The following is a 25890-nucleotide window of genomic DNA, read 5'->3' as shown; positions in this document are numbered from 1 at the left end:
AGGTGAGGATTAAAAATAAATAAATACTTTTAAAATGTTCAGTTTTAATTTCTAATACAGTAGATCTCAATAGATAAAATTCACATTGACCAATATTGGCCTCAAGCTTTACGAGTATAAAGGGGCCCTAGCCAGCTTGGCACACTGGATAGAGCGTCAGCCTAGGGACTGAAGAGTCCCGGGTTCGATTCCGGTCAAGGGCATGTACCTTGGTTGCAGGCACATCCTCAGTAGGGGGTGTACAGGAGGCAGCTGAAAATGTCATATATGAAAATGTTACCACAATAAGATTAGTTAACATAATTACCATTTTGTTGTTGTTATGCTGAGAGCATTAAAGCTCTGTTCTCAGAACAACTCTCAAGTACACAGCACCGTATTGTTAACTAGAGGCACTTTGCTGTGCATAGGTCCCAGGAACTTTTTCATCTTAGAACTGGAAGTTTGTGCCCTTTGACCAACATCTCCCCATTGTCCCATCCCCTCAGCCCTTGGCAACCATCATGCTGGTCTCTGTTTCTGAGTCTGATGTTTTTAGATTCAACACATAGGTGAGATCACACAGTTTCTGACTTATTTAACTTAGTATATTGCTGTCCAGGTCCATCCATGCTGTTGTAAATGGAAGGATTACCTTTTTTGAGGCTGAATAATACCCCATTTTATATTTTTATAAATATGTGTGTGTGTGTATACATGTATGTCGTTTATTCATCCATCCATTGATGGATGCTTGGGTTATTTCCGTGTCTTCACTTCGGTAATAATCCTGCAGCGAATATGAAGGTGCAGCTATCTCTTTGAGATTGTGATTTCCTCTCCTTTGGATAAACACCCAGCGGTGGCATTGCTGGGTCATAGGGTAGTTCTGTGTGTACTGTTTTCCAGAGTAGCCACACCAACCTACGTTTCACTGACAGTGCACAGGGTTCCCTTTTCTCTGCATCCTCACCAGCATTTGTTACCTCTCAGTTGTTGTTTTAAGAATAGCCATTCTAACAGGTGTGAGGTGATATTTTATTGTATTTTAATGAACAGTGACTTTTAAAGTGTATACTTGTTCCTTTTTTATGCTTTGTGATAATTCCATTATAGTCCATCATCTGTGTAGCTGTTTTTATTAGAAATTTAGATTATTTCTAATTAGAGTACATTCATCAAGTGCATGTTTGACCATGTTCCTCCCCATCCCTGAGAGGACAGAGCCCAGGCTTGCACATTGCAGTGAGGCCCTCCGTACCCACCTCCCTCCCCACCTGCGTCCCACCTGCTCCCCACACTCTGAGCAGCTTTGACTTGCCCGTGCTCCCTTCTCCTTCCATCCCCTTTCTGCTCCTATTTTTCACGACCCACCTCAAGTTTAATGTCTTCTCTGGCCCTCCCTGACCTACTTCACTCAGAATAAGTTTCTTCTTTTCCCGTAATATTGTGTCACCTTTTGGAGATGTGACCATGATTGTACTTTCCCCCTATCATTTCCCTTATGTTTAGGCTGCCCCACACTGGGGATTGAGCCTGCAACCCGGGGTATGTGCCCTGACCAAGAATTGAACCCTGACCTCCTGGTTCATAGGTCGACGCTCAATCACTGAGCCACGCTGCCGGGCTAATGTATTTTTCCTTATCTGCCTCCCCTTCCAGATCATAAACACCCCGGGCCAGAGTTCTTTGTGTTCAAGTGTCTGACAGGAAGCTGGGCTCATTATGGGCCAGGCTTGTCTGAGGGACTGGATGCCTTGAGAGGGTAGGATGTAGGGAGACCGGCGAGAAGACATCATGTGCCTCTATGGTCTGGTAACCTCACTGCTTCCTGTCTTTCCTAAGGATTTATGAGCAGCTTCCAGAAGTACAGAAAAGGAGAGAAGAGGAAAGGAGGAGACTGGAATATAAGTCGTACCGGTTGCGAGCCCAGCTGTATAAAAAGGTCAGTCAGTCCCAGAGCGGGGTTGGTCAGGTTTATCAAGGAAGAAAAGACTGAGTGAAACACACCTGACCTGTTTGAATTAACTGCATTTGGGGGGTGAACTTAAGCTCATGATGCGTTGTACCGCTGCTGAAATTTGTAAGATAGAGGCACCTATGACTAGATTTCAAATCTAAAAAAAAAAAAACCAAACCTAAAAAAGGCCCCTTCCAGGCATACATTTGGAAGGAAACCAGATTTCATCCTTAGGGGTCAGTTTAGATGTACGTTATGGGAGAAATGGTCAAATCCAGTAGAATTGTGTTTTTATTCCAATGTCGCAGATGGTAGTTTTACACTTTAGAACTCCTTTAAAAGGCTGGAAAATAAACGTCTGTGTAGCTTAAGAGTTGCCAGAGCCTCGACGCCAGCACCGTGTCCTGCCCATCGCTCCCCTGGAATCAGTGGTGCTGTGGGTCCCAGAACCTCACAGGCAAGGACACTTGCTAGCAATTTACTCCTTGAGAAATGAAATGGGCTACAGTGCCTAAAGGCCCACATCCTTCATTGTCCTGGTTTCCTTCCCAACCCCCTTACTTCACCCAAGAGGACGCTGCAAGTCAGAAACCAAAAGACCATTCATCCCAGACCGCTGGGGTGGAAAATGCCTCTGGAGCACATCCAGAGTCCGGGCTGGGCCTGCTCAGGCTCTCACTGTGCTTGTGTGTTTGCGAACTGATGGAAGGATTAGTCTATCAGGATTATAGAGTATCTGCATTGATACAGAAATAATAGATATTGATTATAGATCATCTTTCCTAAACAATGCAGGAAGTATTTTTCATATAGTTACCATAGTTTCTGGCTGGGGAAGGTGAACAAGGTTTGGGCAGAACCCACTGGTGTTCAGTGCCATGTCCGCGGGAAGGAGTGCCTGTCTGCCTGGTCACAAGGGTTGCTAACTTCTTTCCTGCCTGTCTTTTCTTCCACAGAAAGTGACCAATCAACTCTTGGGGAGAAAAGTTCCCTGGGACTGACATAAGATTATTTTCTTCAGAGCCGTGGAATTTTATTTTATCAACCTGAAGAAGCGTAACCCTTACTTTTTGAGTCTGGTTCAATAAAACAAACTCTTTGTCCATGTGTAATTTAGAAGTAGTAACCTTCTAAGGAGTCCGGGGCACAGTGGTAAGATTATTAATGTTTTGGGAGCAATACTTTCTTTACAGTGGCCTTGCCCACAGGAGTGTTTGTTATAACGTTATTATTTCTTATTCTAGATAAGAGTCCCTTTTTGTTTGTGTTTTTATACTTTTAGGAAATAAATAACTTCTTTTTTTTTATATTCTTATTGACTCTGCGTAAAACAAGCCATAGAGGGTCATTTCTTTCCCATCTGGAGCTGTGCCGTGTCTCCCCTGAAGTGCATGGGGAGCCGCAATCTAAAATGGTCAGTCAAGGGAAATGGGCTGTGAGGCTGAAATGTGGCCCTTTTTTTGGAAACACAGGGGACAGGCCAAGAGCCCTGTCATGGGCTTTGTGGAGAGGGTGTCTGTACCCTCCGGGCAGACCCAGAGACTCCAGCAGACATAGGCATCTCAGGTCTAGAACTCCCCTTAGTCTCATCGCAGCTGCCCTGGGAGCTATAGGCCGGGAAGAAAGGCCACTATCTTGGTGAATTTTCCTCCACCTGCCCCCTTGTTTGCAGGATTAAAGCCTCAGAGCATTTATCGTCTCACATGGAACCAGTGCTTATAATCTGGAAAACCACTTCTGAAAAGCAGGAGTTAATATATGTGATAATGAAAAAAAAAATTATACACACACACACACACACACACACACACACACACTGAGTGGCCATATTATTATGACCACCCCATCAGTACTTCATTGGGCCACCTTTTGCCTTCAATACTGCGGTGATTCTTGGCATTGACTCCACGAGATGTTGAAAGGTGATGTGAGGAATCTGACACCGTGCCTGATGAATAGCACTGTCCAGTTCTGTGAGATTTGATGGTTGTGGAACCAGCTGCCTGATGGCTCTTTTAACTTCGTCCCACAAATGCTCAATTGGATTGAGATCTGGTGATTGTGGGGGCCACCTAAGAAGGTAATGTCTCCCACATGTTCTTGAAACCACTCCTGCACAATACGAGCACCGTGGCGTGGCGCACTGTCTTGTTGGAAGAAGCCATCTCTATTGGGATACGCCATCAACATGATAGGATGAACTTGATCAGCAACGATACTTAGGTATGTTGTGCTATTCAGATGTTGTTGCACACGAATTAAAGCGCCCAAATCATGCCAGGAAAACATGCCCCAAACCATAACACTGCCCCCACCAGCTTGAAGGGTTGTACTCATGCATGTGGGGTGCATGCTTTCATGCTGTTTCCGCCAAATTCTCATTCTGCCATCTGCATGATGCAAGTGGAAACGTGATTCATCAGATCACATGACTTTTTTCCAATGCTCGACTGTCCAATTCTTGTGTTCCTGTGCGAATTGGAGACGTTTTATCTTGGTAACTACAGACAGCAAAGGCGTTCAAACAGGCCTTCGGCTTCCATATCCCATACGATGCAGTGTACGGCTAATGTGCCTACAAACGTCAGGTGGTCATAATAATCTGGCCACTCGGTATATATATATATGATAATGCACATAAAGCACTTAATCTTGTGACCTGGAATTAAAGCTAAGGCCCAAAGTTGAGCAGGGAAGATGCTCAGCAGCCTTATTCTAAGTTCTGCGAAGCTCCATCAGGGCTGTAGGGGCCAGTTGTTTCCTGAGAGGCTGTGGCAAAGAGCAGGCCCTGCCACCAAGCACTGCTCAGGGCTTTCAGGTGGTGCCACCTAAACTACCTGCCTAACCTACAAGGAGGCTGTGAAGAAGCCTTTGACGGTGCGTGTGGGGGAACTACCTCGCTCTTCCCTGTCGTGCTGTGCAGGGTAACCACGTTGGGCCAGTTTATCTGTAAAATGAGAGCATTAATATGTGATGCCCCTTTTGGTTGTCATGCTGTGGCTGTTTACATGTGGGAAGTTATTAGAATTCAGACGGAAAGTGATCATTGTCTGGAAACTTGGGTGTGCAAGGACACAGGCAGGATGGAGTCCTCTTAGGAGCAATGAGTGTGATTCTCCACACCTGGCAGTGTCCACCAGGCACCTTCCCAGAGCATTGACTAGGTTCAGGGCCTGGGAAGCCACAGGTGGCAGCGGGCAGCCCCTCCTCCTCCGAGCCCAGCCAGAATACACCTTGGGGGTGCCCTGGGGAAGATTTATTTAAACAGTAGATAGACTTGCTTTCGCACTAGAATGGTATTTCCCCAGCCCCAGGTGCAGAGTGAGGGAGCAGATCAAAGCACAGCCTGGGGGAGGGGTGCTGAGGGCTCTCACCATGCCGTTTTCCATGGCCGAGTCTGCTGCTTGCTGGATCTAAGTATTGGCATCAAAATCTCTTCTGCCCCCAGAGCTCAGGACAGTTTCCCCACTCCGCCCACATCGACTCCACTGAGCACCTGGCAGAAGCCGCAAAGTCACCACCTCTGCTGTCACTCCTGTGGCCATGAGGCTGCTCTGCCCCACTCTCCATCTCCACCAGGATCTTGTTCTATGTTTTGTTCTTGCACAGATGAAAAAGCCCAGGCCCTGGCACCTGGTTCTGACCTTGGGGATTCACTCTAATTTCTTTGTCCTAGATCTAGTTCTCACCTAATCTGAGAATTCACTGCCCGCTTTTTCCTGGGAGGTTAGGCTCCAGCCTCCTTGGCCACTCCTCTTCCCTGAGGGCAGCTTCTGTTTCTGCCCACACCCCCCAGACAAAGGCCTCCAGTGACCGTCAGCACATGCTCTGTGGGCTGAGGGAGTGTATGGGGAAGGCACAGTGTTTTCACTATAAATCACAAAGCATTTTGTGTCCCAAATGATTGTGTTGGCCAGTAGTTAGAAAGCTAGGCCAGCCCCGGCCGTGGTGGCTTACTGGTTGAGTGTGGACCTAGGACTGTGGTCAGCAAGCTGCAGCTCGCGAGCCACATGCGGCTCTTTGGCCCCTTGAGTGTGGCTCTTCCACAAAATACCACATGCGGGAGCGCACGTACAGTGTGATTGAAACTTTGTGGCCCATGCGCAGAAGTCAGTATTTTGTGGAGGAGCCACACTCAAGGGGCCAAAGAGCCGCCTGTGGCTCACGAGCCACAGTTTGCCAACCACTGACCTAGGAGATCATGATTCAATTCCCAGCTGGGGATCTAGCAGGAGGCAGCCATCAATGATTCTCATTGATGTTTCTATCTCTCTCCCTTCTTCTCTGAAACCAATAAAAATAGATTTTTTTAAAAAAAGAAAGCTAGACCAAGCTGAATGGTTGATGTCTTCATCTTTACCTGTTTTGGAGCTGGATGATTTTAACTTATAATGTTAGTTTTATTTTGACTGGCTGTGAACCCTTGCTTATAGTCCTGTCCCAATTTCTCACTAAACACTCATGAATTCTGGTTGGGTGGAGGTCTAGGCTGAATAATAGCAAAACTAACTATTGGCCTTTAGGGGGCACTCTTGGGTCATCTCACAGCTTCCCTTAGACTTTGGAGTAAATTATCTTCCTTTCCTTTTTTTCCTCCTTGTTCTCTCCATTTCCTCTGTTGCAGGTACCATTACTCTGGGTGGTCTTGTTGCACAGGTAAAATCTGAGGCTCTGTTCTGGACTTAGAGCAGTGATGGCGAACCTATGACATGCGTGTCAGAGGTGACACGCAAACTCATTTTTTTGGTTGATTTTTCTTTGTTAAATGGCATTTAAATATATAAAATAAATATCAAAAATATGTCTTTGTCTTACTATGATTGCAAATATCAAAAAATTTATGTGACACGGCACCAGAGTTAAGTTAGGGTTTTTCAAAATGCTGGCACGCCGAGCTCAGAAGGTTCACCATCACTGACTTAGAGAAAACAGAGCCCTTCAGAGGTCATCCCAGCTTTCTAGACTTCTGCCCAAGGTTTGGGTCCAGCATGTCCTCAAAGAGGCATGGCCAGATTCACACATTTCTAGAATCCCTGACCCATTCTCAGCACAGTGTTCATCCAACCTCACCATTGCTCCCCACACAAGACAGCCTGATGTCAGAATCTAAGTCCAGAACCTCAACTAACCATGGAGCAAATGGGGCTGCCTAAAAAAACTGCCTACTCTGACTTCATTTCACGAGATAGGGGCTAACTGAGGAAAAGTGGGAAGATGTTCATATAGTTGCCACTGTCGACTTGGCCAGGGAGGTGACTTGTAGCAGCCCTCTCAGGAGACACACACCTGGTGCCATCTTAACGAAAAACAGGCATCAATTCCAGACCCCAGAAAATAGTAACAAAAACGTTTCCTGGATCTACCATGAGATAGTAAGCTCTCTTGGTCGCTTTCTTTGCTAGGGCTTCGCACACTGGTCACAGGTTAACTCAGTATGGATTTGTCGACTGGCACAGTGTGGTCAGTCCAGATTGGAGGCAGAGGCTGTGGAAAGACTTCAGGGACATCTAATTGGTTGGTTACATGAAGCACCTGAGTGTTATGATATATAGAAACATCTGATAGAGTTTGGAGTTGAATAAGTGTTAAATAAATAGAAAAATAAAGTAAGAGATCATTAAAAGTTCCAAGAAAAAGGAGACAAAACAAACATCTGTAAGAGAAGATAACTAATGTTTTGCCATGTAGCTTAGCTTAAACACAGAATATTGATGTACCCCAAACGGTGACAAACCACTTTGAGAAGCTGGGGAACAGGAAGGGTGCATATGCGTGGTGGAGACACAGCATCAACCTCCTGATGGCAAAACCAGACAATCAAGAAGGAGGTGGCAAAACCAGACAATCAAGAAGGAGCCACACGAGCCCATTAAAGAGGTGGAAGTGAGTGCATAAGGGGAAGTGTAAGGGCTGCTCTTTCCCACCACAAATCCATAGAACTCTGAAAATATATATATATATATATATATATATATATATATATATATATATATATATATATATATATATAACTTTAAAAAATTAAAGACTTTAGTGTGAAAGGCAAAACAGAACATTAGAAATAAATATAGGAGAGTATCTCTAAGAACTTAAAACTTAAAAAAAAAAAAAACTACTAGACAATAAATGAATTCGACAATGTAGCAGGATACAAAAGTAACACCCAGATACCTATGGCTTTTTTATACACCAATAATGAACTCAGAAAAACTAAAAAAAAAATCCCATTTACCATTGCAACAAAATTAAGATACCTAGGAATAAACTAAGGAGGGAAAAGACCTGCATTCAGAAAACTACAGGACATTGAAAAAGATAGAGGAAGACATAAACAGATGGAAGAACATACCATGTTCATGGGTCAGTAGAATCAACATCATTCAAATGTCCATATTACCCAAAGAAGTCTATAGATTCAATGCAATCCCCATTAAAATACCAATGGCATATTTCACAGACCTAGAACAAACTCTCCAAAAATTCATCTGGGATAAAAAAGACCCCGAATAACTGTAGCAGTCCTGAGAAAGAACAAAGTTGGAGGGAGGGATCACAATACTAGATATCAAGCTATATTACAAAGCCACTGTTCTCAAAACAGCCCAGTACTGGCACAAGAACAGACATATAGATCAATGGAACAGAACAGAGAACCCAGAAATTGACCCAAGCCATTATGCTCAATTAATATTTGACAAAAGAGGCAAGAACATACAATGGAGTCAAGACAGTCTCTTCAATAAATGGTGTTGGGAAAATTGTACAAATATATGCAAAGAAAATGAAACTAGACCACCAACACACACCATACACAAAAATAAACTCAAAATGGATAAAGGACTTAAACAGAAGATGGGACACCATAAAAATCTTAGAAGAATCCATAAGCAGCAATATATCAGGCATATGTCATAGCAATATCTTTACCGATGCAGCTCCTAGGACAATGGAAACTAAGGAGAAAATAAACAAATGGGACTGCATCAAAATAAAAAGCTTCTGCACAGCAAAAGAAACCATCAACAAAACAAGAAAGCCCACTGCATGGGAGAACATATTTGCCAATGTTATCTCCAATAAGCATTTACTCTCCAAAATTTACAGGAAACTTATACAACTTAACAAAAGGAAGATAATCTAATAAAAAATGGGCAGCCTTAGCTAGTTTGGAGTGTCAGCCTGCTGACTGAAGGGTCCCAGGTTCAATTCCATTTGGGCACACGTCCTGGTTAAGGGCTCGATCCCCAGTAGGGGGCATCCAGGAGGCAGCCGATCAATGATTCTCATCATTGATGTTTCTATCTCTCCCCCTCTCCCTTCCTCTCTGAAATCAATAAAAATATATATTTTCTTAAATGGGCAAAGGACCTAAATAGACACTTTTCGAAAGAGGATATACAGAAGGCCAAGAGACATGAAAACATGCTCAAAGTCACAAATCATCTGAGAAATGCAAATCAAAACAACAATGAGGTACCATCTCACACCTGGCAGAATGGCTATCATCAACAAATCAACAAACGACAAGTGCTGGCGAGGATGCGGAGAAAAAGGAACCCTCTTGCACTGCTGGTGGGAATGCAGACTGGTGCAGCCACTGTGGAAAACAGTATGGAGTTTCCTCAATAAGTTAAAAATGGAACTCCCATTTGACCCAGTGATCCCACTTCTAGGAATATATCCCAAGAAACCAGAAACACCAATCAGAAAGGATATATGCACCCCTATGTTCATAGCAGCACAATTTACAATAGCTAAGATTTGGAAACAGCCTAAGTGCCCATTAGCAGATGAGTGGATTAAAAAACTGGTACATCTACACAATGGAATACTACACTGCTGTAAAAAAGAAGAATTTTTTTTTTTTTAAAGGAGGAATTCTTACCATTTGCAACAGCATGGAGAGCATTATGCTAAGCGACATAAGCGGATCAGAGAAAGATAAATATCACATGATTTCACTCATTTGTGGAATATAATGAACAACATAAACTCATGAATAAAAATAGAGCCAGAAGCATGGAACAGACTGCCCATCCTAATAGGGTAGTTGGCGGGGGGAGGGGAGTTAAGGGATCAATCAAAGGACCTGTATGCAGGCATAAGAGCATAACCAATGGTCACAGACACTAGGGGGTGGGGGCATGTGCTGGGGAGAGGTCAATGGGGGAAAAAAGAGACATATGTAATACTTTCAACAATAAAGAATTTAAATTTTTTAAAACTTTTAAGGCACACGAAAAAGTACAAAGCATAAACAAAAGATCGGTAGCTCTGGCTGTTTGCTCAGTGGTTAGAGCATCAGCCTGCAGACCGAAGGGTCTTAGATTTTTTTTTTTTAATATATTTTACTGACTTTCCACAGAAAGGAAGGGAGAGGGATAGAGAGCCAGAAACATCAATGAGAGAGAAACATCGATCAGCTGCCTCCTGCACACTCCCCTCTGTTATGTGCCCACAACCAAGGTACATGCCCCTGACCAGAATCGAACCTGGGACCCGTGAGTCCGAAGGCTGACTCTCTATCCACTGAGCCAAACCGGTTAGGGCAGGGTCTTACATTTGATTCCTGGTCAAGGGCACATACCTCAGTTGCAGGTTTGATCCCCAGCCCCAATTGGGAGGCAACCAATCGATGTCTCTCTCTTGCCTCCCTTCCATTCTCTAAACATCATCAATGGAAAAAATATCCTCAAGTGAGGATTTAAAAAAAATAGATTGATAAATTCAATTGATAAAATGTAAAAATTTTGTTTACCAAAGGACATCATAAAGACTGAAAATATAAGGCACAAATGGGAGAAGATAATTGCAGCATATGTCACCAACAATGTATTTGTAGCCAAAATATATAAAGAACTCCTGTGAGTCTATTTTTTTAAGTTTATGTTTTTAAAGAATAGTTTATTGATTTTTTTAAATCCTCACCTAATGATATTTTCCCATTGATTTTTAAAGAGTGGAAGGGAAGGGGAGACAGAAACATCAATGTGAGGGAGACACATCCATTGGTTGCCTCCCGCATGTGTCTGACCTGGGACTGGGGATGAGTCTGCAACTGAGGTAACGCGCCCTTGACCGGAATCAAACCTGGTCCGAGGGCTGATGCTCTATCCACTGAGCCAAACCAGCTAGGGCTCGTTTATTGATTTTTACAGAGAGGAAGGGAGAAAGAAACACTGATCAGATGCCTTCTGCATGCCCATTACCTGCGATTGAGCCTGTAACACGAGCATATGCCCTGCCTGGGAATCAAACCAGCACCCTTTGGAGGCAGGGGACGATGTGCAGCCAAGTCTGCCACACTGGCCGGGCAAGTCCATTTTTTAAAAAAAGGCTCAATCTATAGGAAGATGGGCTCAAAATACATAGGCAGGCAACTTCAAAGAAGAAGAGAACTGGCTTGTAAAAATATGATAAATTTCCCGGCTGGTGTGGTTTGAATGTTGATCCATGAACCAGGAAGTCACGGTTCAATTCCTGGTCAGGGCACATGTCCAGGTTGCAGACTGGGTCCCCAGAGGGGCATTCAGGAAGAAGCCGATCAGTGATTCTCTCTCATCATTGATGTTTCTCTCTCTCCCTCTCCCTTCCTCTCTGAAATCAATAAAAATATTTTTTTAAAAAGAAGTACAAATTGGTGCCCTAGTCAGTGTGCTCAGTGGTTAGAGCATTGGCCCACATACCAAAGGTTCCTGGGTTCAATACCCAGCCAAGGGCACATACCTCGGTTTGCAGGTTCCATCCCAGCCCAGGTCTCAGGCGCATGAGGGAGGCAACCAATTGATGTATCTCTCTCACCTTAATGTTTTCCCCCCTCTCTTTCTCTCTTGTTCCCTCTCTCTCTTTCCCCTCCCCCCACTCCCTGCTCTCTCCTTCCCTCCCTCCCACTCTCTCTAAAAAACTAAAAATCAATGGAAAAGATATCCTCAAAAAAAGTACAAATTGGTAGTTACAAAATAGTCACAGGGATGTAAAGTATAGGGTGGGGAATCTACACTAATAAAAGAGAAACATGGTAATTGGCGTACAACCGCTACCCTTCCCATTGGCTAATCAGGGCAATATGCAAATTAACTGTCAGCCAAGATGGCGGCTGGCCGCCAGGCAGCTTGAAACTAACATGAGGCTTGCTTGCTTCAGTGACGGAGGACTCCAACGTTCCCCGCCTGCCGCTGCAGGCCTCTGAGCCTGCAGTTTCAAACATTGTAATAAATACAGACACTAAACAAAACCCCAGAAACCAGCTTTCAGCCGGCTGGGATCTCAGAGCTGGAGTTGATACAGTTTCGAGAACCGAAACAAACCAGATACCTGCTTTCAGGAGCGGAGGCCTAAGAGCTGGAGCCTCAGAGCTAAAGCTGGCCCAGAATAAAAAAAAAGAAAGAAAAAAAGGAGCAGTTGGGAGCTTCAGTCCCAGCCTGAAAACAGCCCTCAGCCCCTCACCCAGACTGGCCAGGCACCCCAGTAGGGACCCCCACCCTGATCCAGGACACCCTTCAGGGCAAACCAGCCAGCCCCCACCCATGCACCAGGCCTCTATTCTATATAGTAAAAGGGTAATATGCCTCCCAGCTCTGGGATCAGCGGAGCCGCATGGCCTCCTGGCACTGGGATCAGCGTGACAGGGGGCAGCGCCCAAACCCCCTGATCGCCCTGCGGCTCTGTGTGTGACAGGGGGTGGGGCCACAACCTCCCTATCTGCCCTGCTCTGTTCATGACAGGGGAAGGCGCCCCGACCCCCTGATCAGCCCTGCTCTGTGGGTGATAGAAGGCAGCGCCCCAACGCCCTGGTTCGCCCTGCTCTGTGTGTGACAGGGGGCGGTGTGCCAACTCCCCTATCGGCCCTACTCTGTGAGTGACAGGGGGGAGCTCCCCAACCCCCTGATGGGCCCTGCTCTGTGCGTGACAGGGGGTAGCTCCCCAACCCCCTGATGGGCCCTGCTCTGTGCGTGACAGGGGGTAGCTCCCCAACCCCCTGATGGGCCCTGCTCTGTGCGTGACAGGGGGTAGCTCCCCAACCCCCTGATGGGCCCTGCTCTGTGCGTGACAGGGGGCAGCGCCCCAACCCCCTGATTGGCCCTGCTCTGTGTGTGACGGGGTGGCGCCACAACCTCCTCATCTACTCTGCCTTGAGTGTGACAGGGGGCGGTGTGCCAACTCCCCTATTGGCCCTACTCTGACTGTGACTGAGGGTGGCATCGCAACCTCCCAATCTGCCCTGCTCTGTGCATGACAGGGGAACGCGCCCCAACTCCCCAATCGGCCCTGCTCTGAGCCCGACCAGGGGCTGCACCTAGGGATTGGGCCTGCCCTCTGTCACCCGGGAGCAGGCCTAAGCCAGCAGGTCGTTATCTCCCGAGGGGTCCCAGACTGCGAGAGGGCACAGGCCGGGCTTAGGGACCCCCCCCCAAGTGCACAAATTTTTGTGCACCGGGCCTCTAGTATAGTCAATAATATTGTAATAACCATGTATGGTGCCAGGTGGGCACTGGAAATATCAGGGGGCTCACTCTGTAAATTATATAATGTCCACTGTGCTGTACACCTAAAACTAATATAAAAGAATTTCTCAGCTAAAAAAAAAAATTTAGTGCATGATTTTTTAAGTAACAAAATAATTTTTAAATATATAATGAAACTAAGAGTTTATGAATTAAACTTTTTAAAAAGGGAAGATAAAACAACAACAAAAAAAGGGAAAGAGGAGGTGAAATCGGGAGAACCAAGATGGCGGCATAGGTTAACGCCGGAGTTTGCTGCTTTGAACAACTACTTCAAAAGTGAAACCAAAAAACGGAAGGGACATCACCCAGAACCACAGGACGCTGGCTGAGTGGAAGTCCTACAACTAGGAGGAAAGAGAAACGCTTACGGACACTCAGAGGAGGCGCAGTGCTGAAGTCAAATTCTGAGGTGCGGAGTGCGCAGAGCGGGCTGGCGGCGGAGGGCGCGGTTGGCGTTTTCAATCGGGAGGGAGTCGCAGACTCTGAGCTCCAGATACAGGTGAGTCTTTAGGGACCCAGACTCAAACGGGAGAAGCGGGACTGTCTGGCTTCGGTCAGAGCGAGTGCAGCTTTCTCTCCGAGCTTTGCAGCGGGTGCTGGGACTCAGGCAGAGCCCCTTGGGACAGGACTGAGAGCCGCCATAACTGCTCTCTCCGGCCCACCCTGTTGATCCTGTGCGACCCGCCCCGCCCAAGCCCTGCACAGAGGCATTTGCCAGATAGCCTCAGGCAAAGGCTAGATTAGCACCTCCCTAGAGGACAGAAGTTCTCTCACTGCTGACACAGCTGATTCTCATAGCCACTTGGCCTGGAGGTCAAACCCTCCCTGGAATTAGCTACAACAATCAAGATTTAACTATAAGACTGCGAACAAAGACCACTAGGGGGTGCACCAAGGAAGCATAACAAAATGCGGAGACAAAGAAACAGGACAAAATTGTCAATGGAAGATATAGAGTTCAGAACCACACTTTTAAGGTCTCTCAAGAACTGTTTAGAAGCTGCCGATAAACTTAATGAGATCTACACGAAAACTAATAAGACCCTCGATCTTATATTGGGGAACCAACGAGAAATTAAGCATACACGGACTGAAATAACGAATATTATACAGACGCCCGACAGCAGACCAGAGGAGCGCAAGAATCAAGTCAATGATTTGAAATGCGAGGAAGCAAAAAACATCCAACCGGAAAAGCAAAATGAAAAAAGAATCCAAAAATGCGAGGATAGTGTAAGGAGCCTCTGGGACAGCTTCAAGCATACCAACATCAGAATTATAGGGGTGCCAGAAGATGAGAGAGAGCAAGATATTGAAAACCTATTTGAAGAAATAATGACAGAAAACTTCCCCCACCTGGTGAAAGAAATGGACTTACAGGTCCAAGAAGCGCGGAGAACCCCAAACAAAAGGAATCCAAAGAGGACCACACCAAGACACATCATAATTAAAATGCCAAGAGCAAAAGATAAAGAGAGAATCTTAAAAACAGTAAGAGAAAGTAACTCAGTTACCTACAAGGGAATACCCATACGACTGTCAGCTGATTTCTCAACAGAAACTTTGCAGGCCAGAAGGGAGTGGCAAGAAATATTCAAAGTGATGAATAGCAAGAACCTACAACCAAGATTACTTTATCCAGCAAAGCTATCATTCATAATTGAAGGTCAGATAAAGAGCTTCCCAGATAAGGAAAAGCTAAAGGAGTTCATCACCACCAAAGCAGGATTATATGAAATGCTGAAAGGTATCCTTTAAGAAGAGGAAGAGGAAGAAAAAGGTAAAGATACAAATTATGAACAACAAATATGCATCTATCAACAAGTGAATCTAAGAATCAAGTGAATAAATAATCTGATGAACAGAATGAACTGTTGATTATAATAGAATCAGGGACATAGAAAGGGAATGGACTGACTATTCTTGGGGGGGAAAGGGGTGTGGGAGATGTGGGAAGAGACTGGACAAAAATCGTGCACCTATGGATGAGGACAGTGGGTGGGGAGTGAGGGCGGAGGGTGGGGCCGGAACTGGGAGGAGGGGAGTTATGGGGGGAAAAAAAAGAGGAACAAATGTAATAATCTGAACAATAAAGATTTAATTAAAAAAAAAAGGGAAAGATAAAAATACTAGATCAGGAAGCCTAAGAGAAGGTAGGTTAGGCTAAAACAATTCAAAAGACAAACTACAATCTGTCAATAGTGAGGACAAAATTAACTAAGTCTTGCCGAAACCGGTTTGGCTCAGTGGATAGAGCGTCGGCCTGCGGACTGAAGGGTCCGGGGTTCGATTCGGGTCAAGGGCATGTACCTGGGTTGCAGGCACATCCCCAGTGGGAGATGTGCAGGAGGCAGCTGATTGATGTTTCTCTCTCATCAATGTTTCTGACTCTCTATCCCTCTCCCTTCCTCTCTGTAAAAAATCAATAAAATATATTTTTTAAAAAAATTAACTAAGTCTTTAAAAGGGAAAAAGAGGTAGTTTAAGTGTGTGATGCAATGTCCCAGCCAGGTAGCTGGGTAGACTGGAGCATCATCCTATGCACCAAAGGTGGCCGGTTCCATTCTCCATCAGGCACATCCTGGGCTGTAGGTTCCATCCCCTGTTGGGGCGTGTACGGGAGGCAGCAGATTGATACCTGTTTCTCCCATCAATCTCTCTCTCTTTCTCTCTAAAAGTCAATTAAAAAAACATAACCTCCAGAGAGGATTAAAATAATAAGAGTGAGATGTGAGAGAAAATGAAGGTCATGAAAGGTCGTGCTGCCTGGAAGAGCGGGTGGAGAGAAGGGAAGGATGTGCCTGGCAGGCTGTGTCCTGCTCACCCTCCTGTCTGTCTCCCCACCCGGTTCAGGTTCAAGGATCTCCAGGTTACAAACATCATCAAGGCACCAGCTGCCTCTTGCTGCTTCCAAGGAGAAGCCACTCATGTCTTCAGTGGTTGGAGGAAAGGGAACCCCCATGTTGTACCCAACAGACAACAGACCCCTCTGTCCCACCCGCCTGTCTCAGAATGCGGCATGGCGAGGGCTCCGCTGGAGCGGGCCTTCCTGCCGAGCTCAGTTCCCCTGAGCCCATGCTTCCGGGAGCCTCAGGGCTCCATCCCAGCACCCCAGCAGGCGCTCTGGCCTCCTGTTTCCTAGGCCCACAAGCCCTGGGGGGTTTCACCTTTGTCCCTGGGTGCTTCCCTACTTCCTTGGGCTGCTCTTCAGGCAACAGATCCCTAACCCAACCTGTCCCTGTCGCTGCTTCACGCCACTGAGTGAAGATTCCCCGAGGGGAGATGTTGGCCGGAGAGAGCAGCCTTCAGGTTCTGCTCCTCCCTATGGCCCTTTAACCCTGGCTTTCGGTGGTTGGCCCACAGGCACTGCCCCTGTTAAAGTGCCTGTGATGCTCAAAATAGAGGTCCTACCATTTTGTCCTGTCAGCTACGAGGGTGAAAACCTGTCAGCCACCTGGCCACAGTCTGTGCTTCCTGAACAGCTGTTCCTAAAATAAACTTCTCATAATAAGGCTCATCTTTAACAAAATCTACACTGTGATCCTCAGTGTATGAAGCTGAGCATGTCCACGTGGACTTTTTCCAGAAGGTAACGGTGAGGTTTGTAATCCATGCCAAAACAGTTATTCATGAACACCCCCCACAGTGGCATGATGACTCCTAATTAAAAATTAACCCTGTCCTTATTTTAACCTAGCTGTTGTTTTCCTAGATGGTTTAAAAACTAACTTTTGGCCCTAGCTAGTTTGGCTCAGTGGATAGAGCATCGGCCTGCGGACTGAGGGGTCCCGGGTTCGATTCCAGCCAAGGGCACATGCCTGGGTTGCAGGCTCAATCCCCAGTGGGGGGCGTGCAGGAGGCAGCCAATCAATGATTCTCTCTCATCATTGATCTTTCTCTCTCCCCCACTCCTTTCCTCTCTGAAATCAATAAAATATATTTTTAAAAAACAAACAAAAAAAACTAACTTTTGTCAAAAGGGGGAAACAACTCAAGTGTCCCTCGTCAGATGAACCAATGGGCGACACGTGCTGTATCCACACCACAGCGTCCTGCCGGCCCCTCACAGGGTACTGAAACCCTGACACGTGCTAGGACATGATGAACCTTGAGGACGTGATGCTAAAGGAAATAAGACAGACACACAAGAGGACCAGGAGTGTTTGGCGCCACCTAGAAGAGGACCTAGAACAGACGAATCCTGAGACAGGAAGCGAGCGGTGGTTGCAGGGGCTGGAAGATGGAGGGATGGGGAGAGACTGTTCAATGTGTCCAGTTTTTGTTTCGGGGGCTGAAAAGTCCTGGCTGTGGATAGCGGTGATGGTGAGACAGCACTGAGTGTAGTTCATGTGACTATACACGTTTAAACTGTTAAAGTGATAGTGTTATGTCTATTCTACCACCATAAAACACAAGGAGGAAGAGAGGAGGAGGGGGCGGGCGGGCAGGGGGACCTGTGAGCGTGCCTGGCGGAGGCCGGTGCACAGGAGGCAACGCAGATAAAAAGTAAGGAAGTCTAGTTCACCTGTATGCTGTTACAGAAAAGGAAACCTTGATGTCTAAGATTTATACCAAGATCAGAATAAAACCTCAACCTTCAAATCGAAAAAATCACTTATTACCGAAAGACGGGCGAGGGGAAGTGTGGCCTCAGCATCTTCCTGCTGGGTTCAGTCGCTGACCTCAGAGTTACCACGGACCATGCCCTCTCTCTTACTTTCTGCAAAAGTCAGTCTCCCACACCTGCCCGAGGGGGTCCCTGCACAGCTCTGTACGTTCCCTTCCCTGGGTCCCCGGCCTCACCTTTGTCTGCATCCCACGGGCCTGCGGAACCCACTGCCCACAGCCCTGGTTCAGAAGAAGCGCTCCCCCCAACACACACACACACACACACACACACACACACACACACACACACCAACATCCTCCCTCTGCCAGAGCCCAGGCCACGGGCCCCGACTCTCACCCAGATCCCAGGTGGGTGCTCCTGCTCCACGGCAGGAAGAGGCACCGTGCCCTCAAGGCCTCCCCTGTCAGGGGCTTGGGCTGAAACACGGCACCTCCCCCCCCCCCGCCCCCCGCCTTGCTAAGGGCAGACGCAGCCCAGCAGCCCCTCTCCCGTGAAAGCCTCTCATCATCTTTGCTCTTTTTAACCTTTTGTATGTTCTTTGTGGTTTTAGAACAATCTAAACTCTTCTGCTTTTTAAAGTCTAATTTCACATAAATTATTTGAAAGTGTACAGTTCAGTGGCAGTTAGTATATTCACCATGTACAATTTCCTGCTCAGAGATGATCATTCCAACAATTACCCTTGCGACTCAGCTGAAGAAAGAGGTCGGTGGAGGAGAGGTTGAAGGAGAAGGTTCCAGACAGAGGGAACAGAATGTGCGAAGGCCGCAAGCAGAAGGACAGCGCCTTTTACTGAAAGAACGAGAGCAGCGCAGTGTGGCTGGGCAGTGCAATGGGCAGTGCAAGCAGGTGATGGACACGCTTGTCCGTGGTTTTCTTGTGCAGGAGCAGAAGCCCTGGCTGCTCTGGGAAGCCCTCACCCACGAGGGGGTTAAGTGCCCCTCCGATGTCCTACCATGTTGTCAGTAACACCCTCATCCCTCCACTCATGACCACGGATCTGCCCTTGCCCCTCCTTGGTCCCTCCTCAGCTCCCTTGGGTCTGGAAACTCATGCAGGGCATGGACCATGTCTGTCTGGAATCAGTAAGGCCATTGAATTGTTACCTGAAGAGCCTTTCAGTTCATCAGCTTCACTGTGAGCTCCCTGGCCTCCACCACCAGTGGTGCCCACGCGGGAACTCCTCCTGCGGGGCCACCTGACTGGGCCCAGGGGAGCTGAGGGGAGCAGGTCCCTGCCTCTTCCTGCCCCCTCCCGGAGATGGACCCCAGTCCCTGCCGGTACCTATTGAAGCTGGAACACATGAGGGGGCACAGACGTGTGAGAGGCCCGTAGTCATGAGCAACAAAATACCTGTCGGGAGGATGTCCCGGTGATGCGCCAGCTGGGAAGGGTGCAGGGGGCTGCACACACCCGCCCTGGGCCCGGGCCCACCTCACAATGTATCAGACGGTCTCACCAGATGAGGCAGTTCAGTCTAAGGCACCTGTGAGAATCTGGAGCCTCTGGGCATCCGGGGACAAAGGCGGGGTCCCAGGGGTGGCAGATCTGAGGAACTGGCCAGGCCCACGTCCCTTCCAGGACACCACTTTCCCAGCCGCCCTTCAGACCTGTGGGGCCATGTGACTGGTCCCAGCCAGTGCGACCAGGGTCCCATGACTGGCAGGTCTAGCCTGGAGGTCAACATCCCACACTCTGTCCCTGGCTGATTTCTTCCCCGTCAGCAGAGCCTCCCTGACCCCAACCTTCTCACCTGGACTCACCCCAACTTCTCAACTGGACTCACCCCAACTCCTCACCTGGACTCACCCCACTCCTCTCCAAGTCCCTTCGCCAGGAGTCCCTGCAGCGCTAAAGAGGTGGGTCCCTTTCTTCCCGCTGAGCCTGGAATGTTAGCAGGTGTGACACCTGCAGAGGCTTGAAAATGCATTTGCTTGTTTCTGCTTCCCTTGGGCTCATTCAATCACCTGGAAGCCATGCCTGAGCGAGCCTGCGGGAACCTAGGAAAGCCCAGGCACCCCGTCACTCAGCCAACCCCACGGCTCGGGAACCAGCCACCCAGGACGTGTGGACAAAGCCGAGACCAAAGAGCTGCCCAGCCAAGCCCCATCGGCATTGCTGACTCACAGAATTCAGCTAAGGAAATGTTTATTATTCTTTTGTGATTGATTTTATCTGTGTCAGTAGATAAACGGAACAGTGGCGTCTGAAAAAGACTAAATGGAGCAGATCCACCACCATCCCGTGGGGCTCAGATGTTCACAAACAGAAGCTTTACTGTGCTATCACAGGAGGCTCGGGTGAGCTTGTTACTGCGGCAGAGCCTGTCCTGTCCTGACTAACCCACAAGGACACAGATCACAGGCCCTGTCTCTGCCCTGGCGCCTGAGACGCATGAGCAGAGGGGAGCCAGTAGGTTAATTCAAATGCAGGAACAGCAATTAGCTCCCAGCTTTTGGTGAAGAAGTGCTGGCCGGTCTTGCGGAAGCCGAGGCGCTGGTAGAGGGCCAGGGCGGAGCACTGCAGCATGCTGGTGCTGAGGACGACCTCATGGCAGCCCTGGTCCCGCGCAAACCGCAGGACGGTCCTGACCAGGGCTTTCGCTATCCCCTGGCCCCGGTGCTCCCAGGCCACGCTTAAGTGAAGCAGCTCCACCTGCTCCTTCCGCAGGGTGGGCTCCCCCACGGGCAGAGCTCCCACCGTGCCCACCACCCGCCCCTCACACTCAGCCACCCAGAAGCAGGAGCCTGGCTCACTCAAGTAGGTTTTGCTGATGTCACGCATGTCTGTGCGCAAACAGTTGGACACATACTGGGTCCAGGGGTATTTGGCCAGGAACCTCAGGGCAGCCAGGAGGGTGAGGCCAGCCATGAGGGCCAGGAGCCAGGACCCAGAGACCACAAACAGGGCGAGGGGCCCCCCAAGCAAGAGCACAAGAGTTCGTGGCAGCTTCAGGATGTGGCGCAAGGTGGTGGGGGCGTGCTCGGCTGCGCCCTTGGAGAACAAGTCCAGGACCCACGGGCGGTCGCTCTCCTGGTATTTGCGGATGTGACAAGGAGCCATGGGACTGGTGGGTCTGAGCCTCGAAGTCCAGCAGAGAGAGCTAGGCGTCCCTGCACCCTTCCCTAGGGAAGAGAGAGGAAGCCAAGTGAGACCCCCATCTCCCACCTCCCGGGAACCACAGAGCCCCTGTCAAGGGCTTGTCTTTCTGCTGCTGCCCCAGGAAGTAGGACACAGCCACTGGGAGAAGGTGCAGGGTCAGAAAGACTTGCATTTGACCTGGCTCCATTCCTTTCTAGCTGTGTGACCTTGGGCATGTTGCCTAACCTCTCTGAGCCTCTTCATCTGTACAACAGTGTAAAATCAAAGCCTGCCTCTGAGGTTGTTCTGAGAATTTGATAAAACAACAGATACATGTACCCTCCCCTCCACCACTTCCCCCCTTCCTGCCTCTCCTCTCAGCCCCTTGCTACATTGGTGCCACCGTGCAGCAGCCAGAGCATGTGCCCCTCACCCTTGGTGCCTCTGCCAGGGTCCGCACTTTGAGGGAAGCCTGTGTCCCCAAGCACAGGTCTCCGCAAAGGCTCCTTCCCCCGATTGCCAAGGTGGAGGCTGCTGAGCCTGCCCGAGAGCCCAACACCCAACCTGGCCCTGCCTTGAGAGCCAGAGGAGGGTCCGGAGCTGCAGGCCACACTCAGAGCCCCGTCCTTCCACCCACATCCTCTCACCTGTCACCACAAAAGCCTCGAATGTCCAGGGTGGCCTCAGCCCGGCCTCTTCCCTCAGCCTCTGACTGGCCTCTGGGAAGACTGTGCAGGGCTCGCTCTAGCTCTGGGACCAGGCCCTGGAGGCCGCTCATTGGCTGGCTCCTGGCCATGTTAATCATCAACCCGTGTCAGGGAGCTCGGCAGCGAGCCTGTTCTCCATTCACTCTTGTAATTACGGGTCATTATCTGGGAGCGGGGAAAGGGTCTGGGACATCTCAGTGGTCTTCCCATTTGGGGTCTGTCTACACCTCCTCCTCCTGGTTTACAGGTCGTCGCTCACCCACAAGCCACACGGCCGGGCGAGGGGGTTTTATCCCCTCATCCGCTGGTGGACGTACGGGTGGCTCCCCTCGGGGCTCCTGTGGATGCTGCTGCGGTGAGCACGCTCACGGACAAGTCGTTATGTGAACACCTGCTTTCTACACCCAGGAGTGGGAGGCTCCCTGTGAGGAAAGCCAGCTCTGTCTGGTGCGTCTTCATCCTTCGAGCCCCTCGAGCCCCTCCCCCCAGAGGGCAGGCCACACCTGGCCAAATTCCAATGTGTGACGGGCTCTCTTCTTCCCTCGGGACCGGTGTGGGCCCTCGGCTCCACAGAGACTCCCGGCCGCTCCCAGCCACATGCTCCCGGTGCCCCTTCCCTCCTGAAGACTTGCTGTCAAATTGCTATTTCTTAACAAGCAACTGCTAACTTCCTACAACTGATTCACTCACGTCGGCAGGGGCAAGTCCCCTGACAAACGGTTTCACTCATCTTTCTGTTGTCCACAGACCTGACCAAAGTCGGTAAGAACGCAGACATTGTTATTATTTTGGGATTCATTCATCTGGCACACGTCACCAGTCTGTTCCTTCCTTTTAGTTACCTTGTCGTGTTCCCACCCCCTGCCAGCCTGCCCGCCAAACGCAAGCAACAGCCGAGGAGAAGGGAGACTCTTGCTGTTACATAAAACCTCATCCATCAAATTAAACAAACTATTAGCTAAAGACAGGTGAAGGGACATTTGGAGTCAGCATTCCAGGTTTTCTTCCTGCTGGGTTCAGTCACTGAGCTCTAAAATTCCCACGGACCATGCCCTCCCTGCTTCTACTTTCTGGAAAAGTCAGTCTCCTGCACCTGCCCGAGGGGGTCCCTGCCCAGCTCTGTCCGTTGCCTTCCCTGGGTCCCCGGCCTCACCTTTGTCTGCATCCCACGGGCCTGCGTTCAGAAGAAGCGCTCCCCCCAGCGCGCGCGCACACACACACGCACACACACGCACACACATACACACACCAACATCCTCCCTCTGCCAGAGCCCAGGCCATGGGCCCCGACTCTCACCCAGATCCCCAGGTGGGTGCTCCTGCTCCACTGCAGGACGAGGCACAGTGCCCTCAAGGCCTCCCCTGTCAGGGGCTTGGGCTTAAACACGGCACCTCCCCCCCCCCCGCACCCCCCGCCTTGCTAAGGGCAGACACAGCCCAGTAGCCCCTCTCCCGTGAAAGCCTCTCATCATCTTTGCTCTCCCCAAACTTTTCTATCCTCCTTTTGAATTAAGGAGCCAGCCGGTGGTCCTTGGACCACTGATGGTCCGTGAGGTCCGAAAGGTTGGCGACCGTTGATCTAACTCACCCTTTTTTACCGGATTTTTAAAAAACAGCATAAAATTATTTAAAATGTCCCGTGGCATTTAGCACATTCATTCTGTTGTACAACCACCTACATTATGTCTCAGAACATGCTAATCGCCCCCAAGGGAAACAGGCACACGGTCAATCACCAGTTCCCATTCCCCTCCCCCCTTGACAGCACTTGGCAAACCCCCTAAGCCAGGGGTTCTCAGCCTTGGCTGCACATTAGAATCACCTGGGAACCTTTTTATAATCCTGATTTCTGGGCCTCGTCCTCAGGAAATTCTGTTTCTTTGTTATGGGGTGGGGCCACAACATTAGTAAACAAAGAAACAGAATTTCAGGAGGACGAGGCCCAGAAATCAGGATTTTTAAAAGGTTCCCAGGTGATTCTAATGTGCAGCCAAGGCTGAGAACCTCTGCCCCTAAACGCTCTTGATAATCTTCTGTTGTGGTCTCCGACCTCACAGTACATTGCTTATCTATCACATCTGGTGCATCAATCTGAGCTGCAGTTTAATTCGTTACCCACAGGCCACTAGCCGGATGCAAGTGTCCGTCCTCCTCCAGTTCAGACACAGATGCATCCGCCTGACTTTGCACCCCTTCTTACCAAGCCATGGAGGGAGAGTTCAAGGCGGGGGAAGGAGGTTTATGTAATACTTTAAACAGTAACGAATTTAAAATAAAAAGCCATGGTACAGGAGCTCAGAAGATGGCGGCGTAGGTGTGTCTGTACTCACTGCCTCCCTCAACCACATCAAAATTACAGCTAAAATACAGAGCAACCATCATCCAAAACCGCTGGAAAGCTGGCTGAATGGAAGTCCTACAACTAGAGACGTAAAGAGGAAAGCTCACTGAGGCTGGGAGGAGGTGCGGTGGCTCGGAAGAGGCTGGGCCGGCACCCACGTGTGACCCAGAGGAGCAAGTGGTCCCACCCCCACACCAGGCCCCCAGCCCAGGGTCCCAGAGCTGGGAAAAGAGCTACGGGCTGTAAAAACCAGTGTGGACTGGGGCGCAGAGGCACAGAAGCTGCCAGAGACCCAGCGGTTCCTCTTAAAAGGTCGGCACCACCAACTGAACTTACAAGCTCGGCGTCCTCTGAGCTCCAGTGCCGGGCGAGGCTCTGGGAGACACCTTCACATACCAGGAGGAACTGGATTGTCTGGCATCAGGACAGGAACTCGGGGGCGGCTTGCAGGGATCATTGGTCCTATGCTGGGACCTCCCTGGTCGCAGGGCTGACTGGCAGCCATTTCTGTTCGCTCCGCCCTGGTGATTCCGTAAGACCCTGCCTCACTCACTCAGTTTATAACCCCTGACCCAGCTGCAGCTTGTTTGAGAGTTTTTACCCTGAGCAAGGGAGTGCACTGACAATCCAGTTCCCCCTGACTGACAATTCTCGGGGGAAAGGGGTGTGGGGGTGCGGGAAGAGACTGGACAAAAATCGTACACCTATGGATGAGGACAGTGTGTGTGTGTGGGGAGTGGGGTAAGGGCAGAGGGTGGGGTGGGAACGTAGTGGAGGGGAGCTATGGGGGGAAAAAGAGGAACAACTGTAATAATCTGAACAATAAAGATTTAATTAATAAAATAAAATAAAAAAACAAGCGTGGTTACGAAGCTTCTTGCGCCCACTGGTTAATCTCACACATTAGCATTAATCCTGGGCAGTTTTCTTCTCAATGCAGCATGGCACTGGCCTCCCAGGGGCCGCTGCTCCGTCTTGGATCCAAGCTCCCTGCTCCCTGGCGAGGGGGCTGATGTGGCCGAACAGCGGGACCGAGGCCAGGCCACCCAGGCTGCTTACTCCTTGGCCCATCTTCCCCAGATCAAATCCACACTCCCTGCCAATGGAGTCTTTTTATGTTATTTTATTGTTCTGGTACAGTTCACGTTCACGTTCATGATTTTGTATTAGTTTCAGGCATACAGCATAGTGGTTAAACAATCACATACTTTACAAATTGATGCTCCCCCACCCCTGCTATTTCCAGTACCCACCCGGCACCAGACATAGCTACACTGTATTTTATAGCGTCACTGACTATATTCCCTATGCTGTACTTACAGTCCTGGGACTATTTTGTGACTACCAATCTGGACTTCTTTTTTTAAAATATTTTTATTGATTTCAGAGGGGAAGGGAAAGAGATAGAAACATCAATGATGAGAGAGAATCATCGATCGGCCGCCTCCTGCACGCCCTCTACTGGGAACGTAGCCCACAACCCGCGCATGTGCCCCTGACCGAAATTGAACCTGGGGCCGCTTCAGTCCGCAGGCAAGTGGCTGTGGGTGGGGCCTTGGACCTTCTTTTGGATGTTGTGGGTCTCTCTGGCCCAGCTGCAGTTAGTTAGGTAATTTTAGATTGCAAAAGGCCAGGCCATTCATATGCAAAAGCCTCTGCCACAGCTTGGATGGGGTGGGGTCTCA

General features: G+C 49.0%; 2 protein-coding genes across 4 annotated transcripts in view; one reads left to right on the top strand and one right to left on the bottom strand.

Annotated features, from left to right (window-relative positions):
• ALMS1 (ALMS1 centrosome and basal body associated protein) overlaps window positions 1-3243 on the top strand; it is a 160971-nt gene extending 157728 nt beyond the window's left edge. For all 3 annotated transcript variants that reach the window (XM_059659421.1, XM_059659422.1, XM_059659420.1), the window contains 2 exons: window positions 1825-1924; window positions 2896-3243. In XM_059659421.1, coding sequence (XP_059515404.1) covers window positions 1825-1924; window positions 2896-2940 — 145 coding nt within the window. In that variant the 3' untranslated portion in view covers window positions 2941-3243. The remainder of the gene's footprint in view (window positions 1-1824; window positions 1925-2895) is intronic.
• Window positions 3244-19911: 16668 nt separating this feature from the next.
• On the bottom strand, window positions 19912-21931 carry LOC132213209 (putative N-acetyltransferase 8B). Its single transcript, XM_059659419.1, has 2 exons — window positions 21805-21931; window positions 19912-21201 (listed from the first exon to the last, which is right to left on the bottom strand). Exon 2 carries the CDS (start codon window positions 21137-21139, stop codon window positions 20435-20437), a length of 705 nt encoding a protein of 234 aa, XP_059515402.1. The 5' UTR covers window positions 21140-21201; window positions 21805-21931; the 3' UTR covers window positions 19912-20434.
• Between the last annotated feature and the right edge of the window lie 3959 nt (window positions 21932-25890).

Source organism: Myotis daubentonii, chromosome 12 (assembly GCF_963259705.1).
Source record: "Myotis daubentonii chromosome 12, mMyoDau2.1, whole genome shotgun sequence".
NCBI classification, from domain to species: Eukaryota; Metazoa; Chordata; class Mammalia; order Chiroptera; family Vespertilionidae; genus Myotis; species Myotis daubentonii.
The sequence above is the reverse complement of the archived record's forward strand: the minus strand, read 5'-3'. Positions and strand labels throughout refer to the sequence as shown.

What these genes read in the sequence shown, in the direction of transcription:
- LOC132213209 (XM_059659419.1), bottom strand. Translation starts at nt 21,139, where the DNA reads ATGGCTCCTTGTCACATCCGCAAATACCAGGAGAGCGACCGCCCGTGG.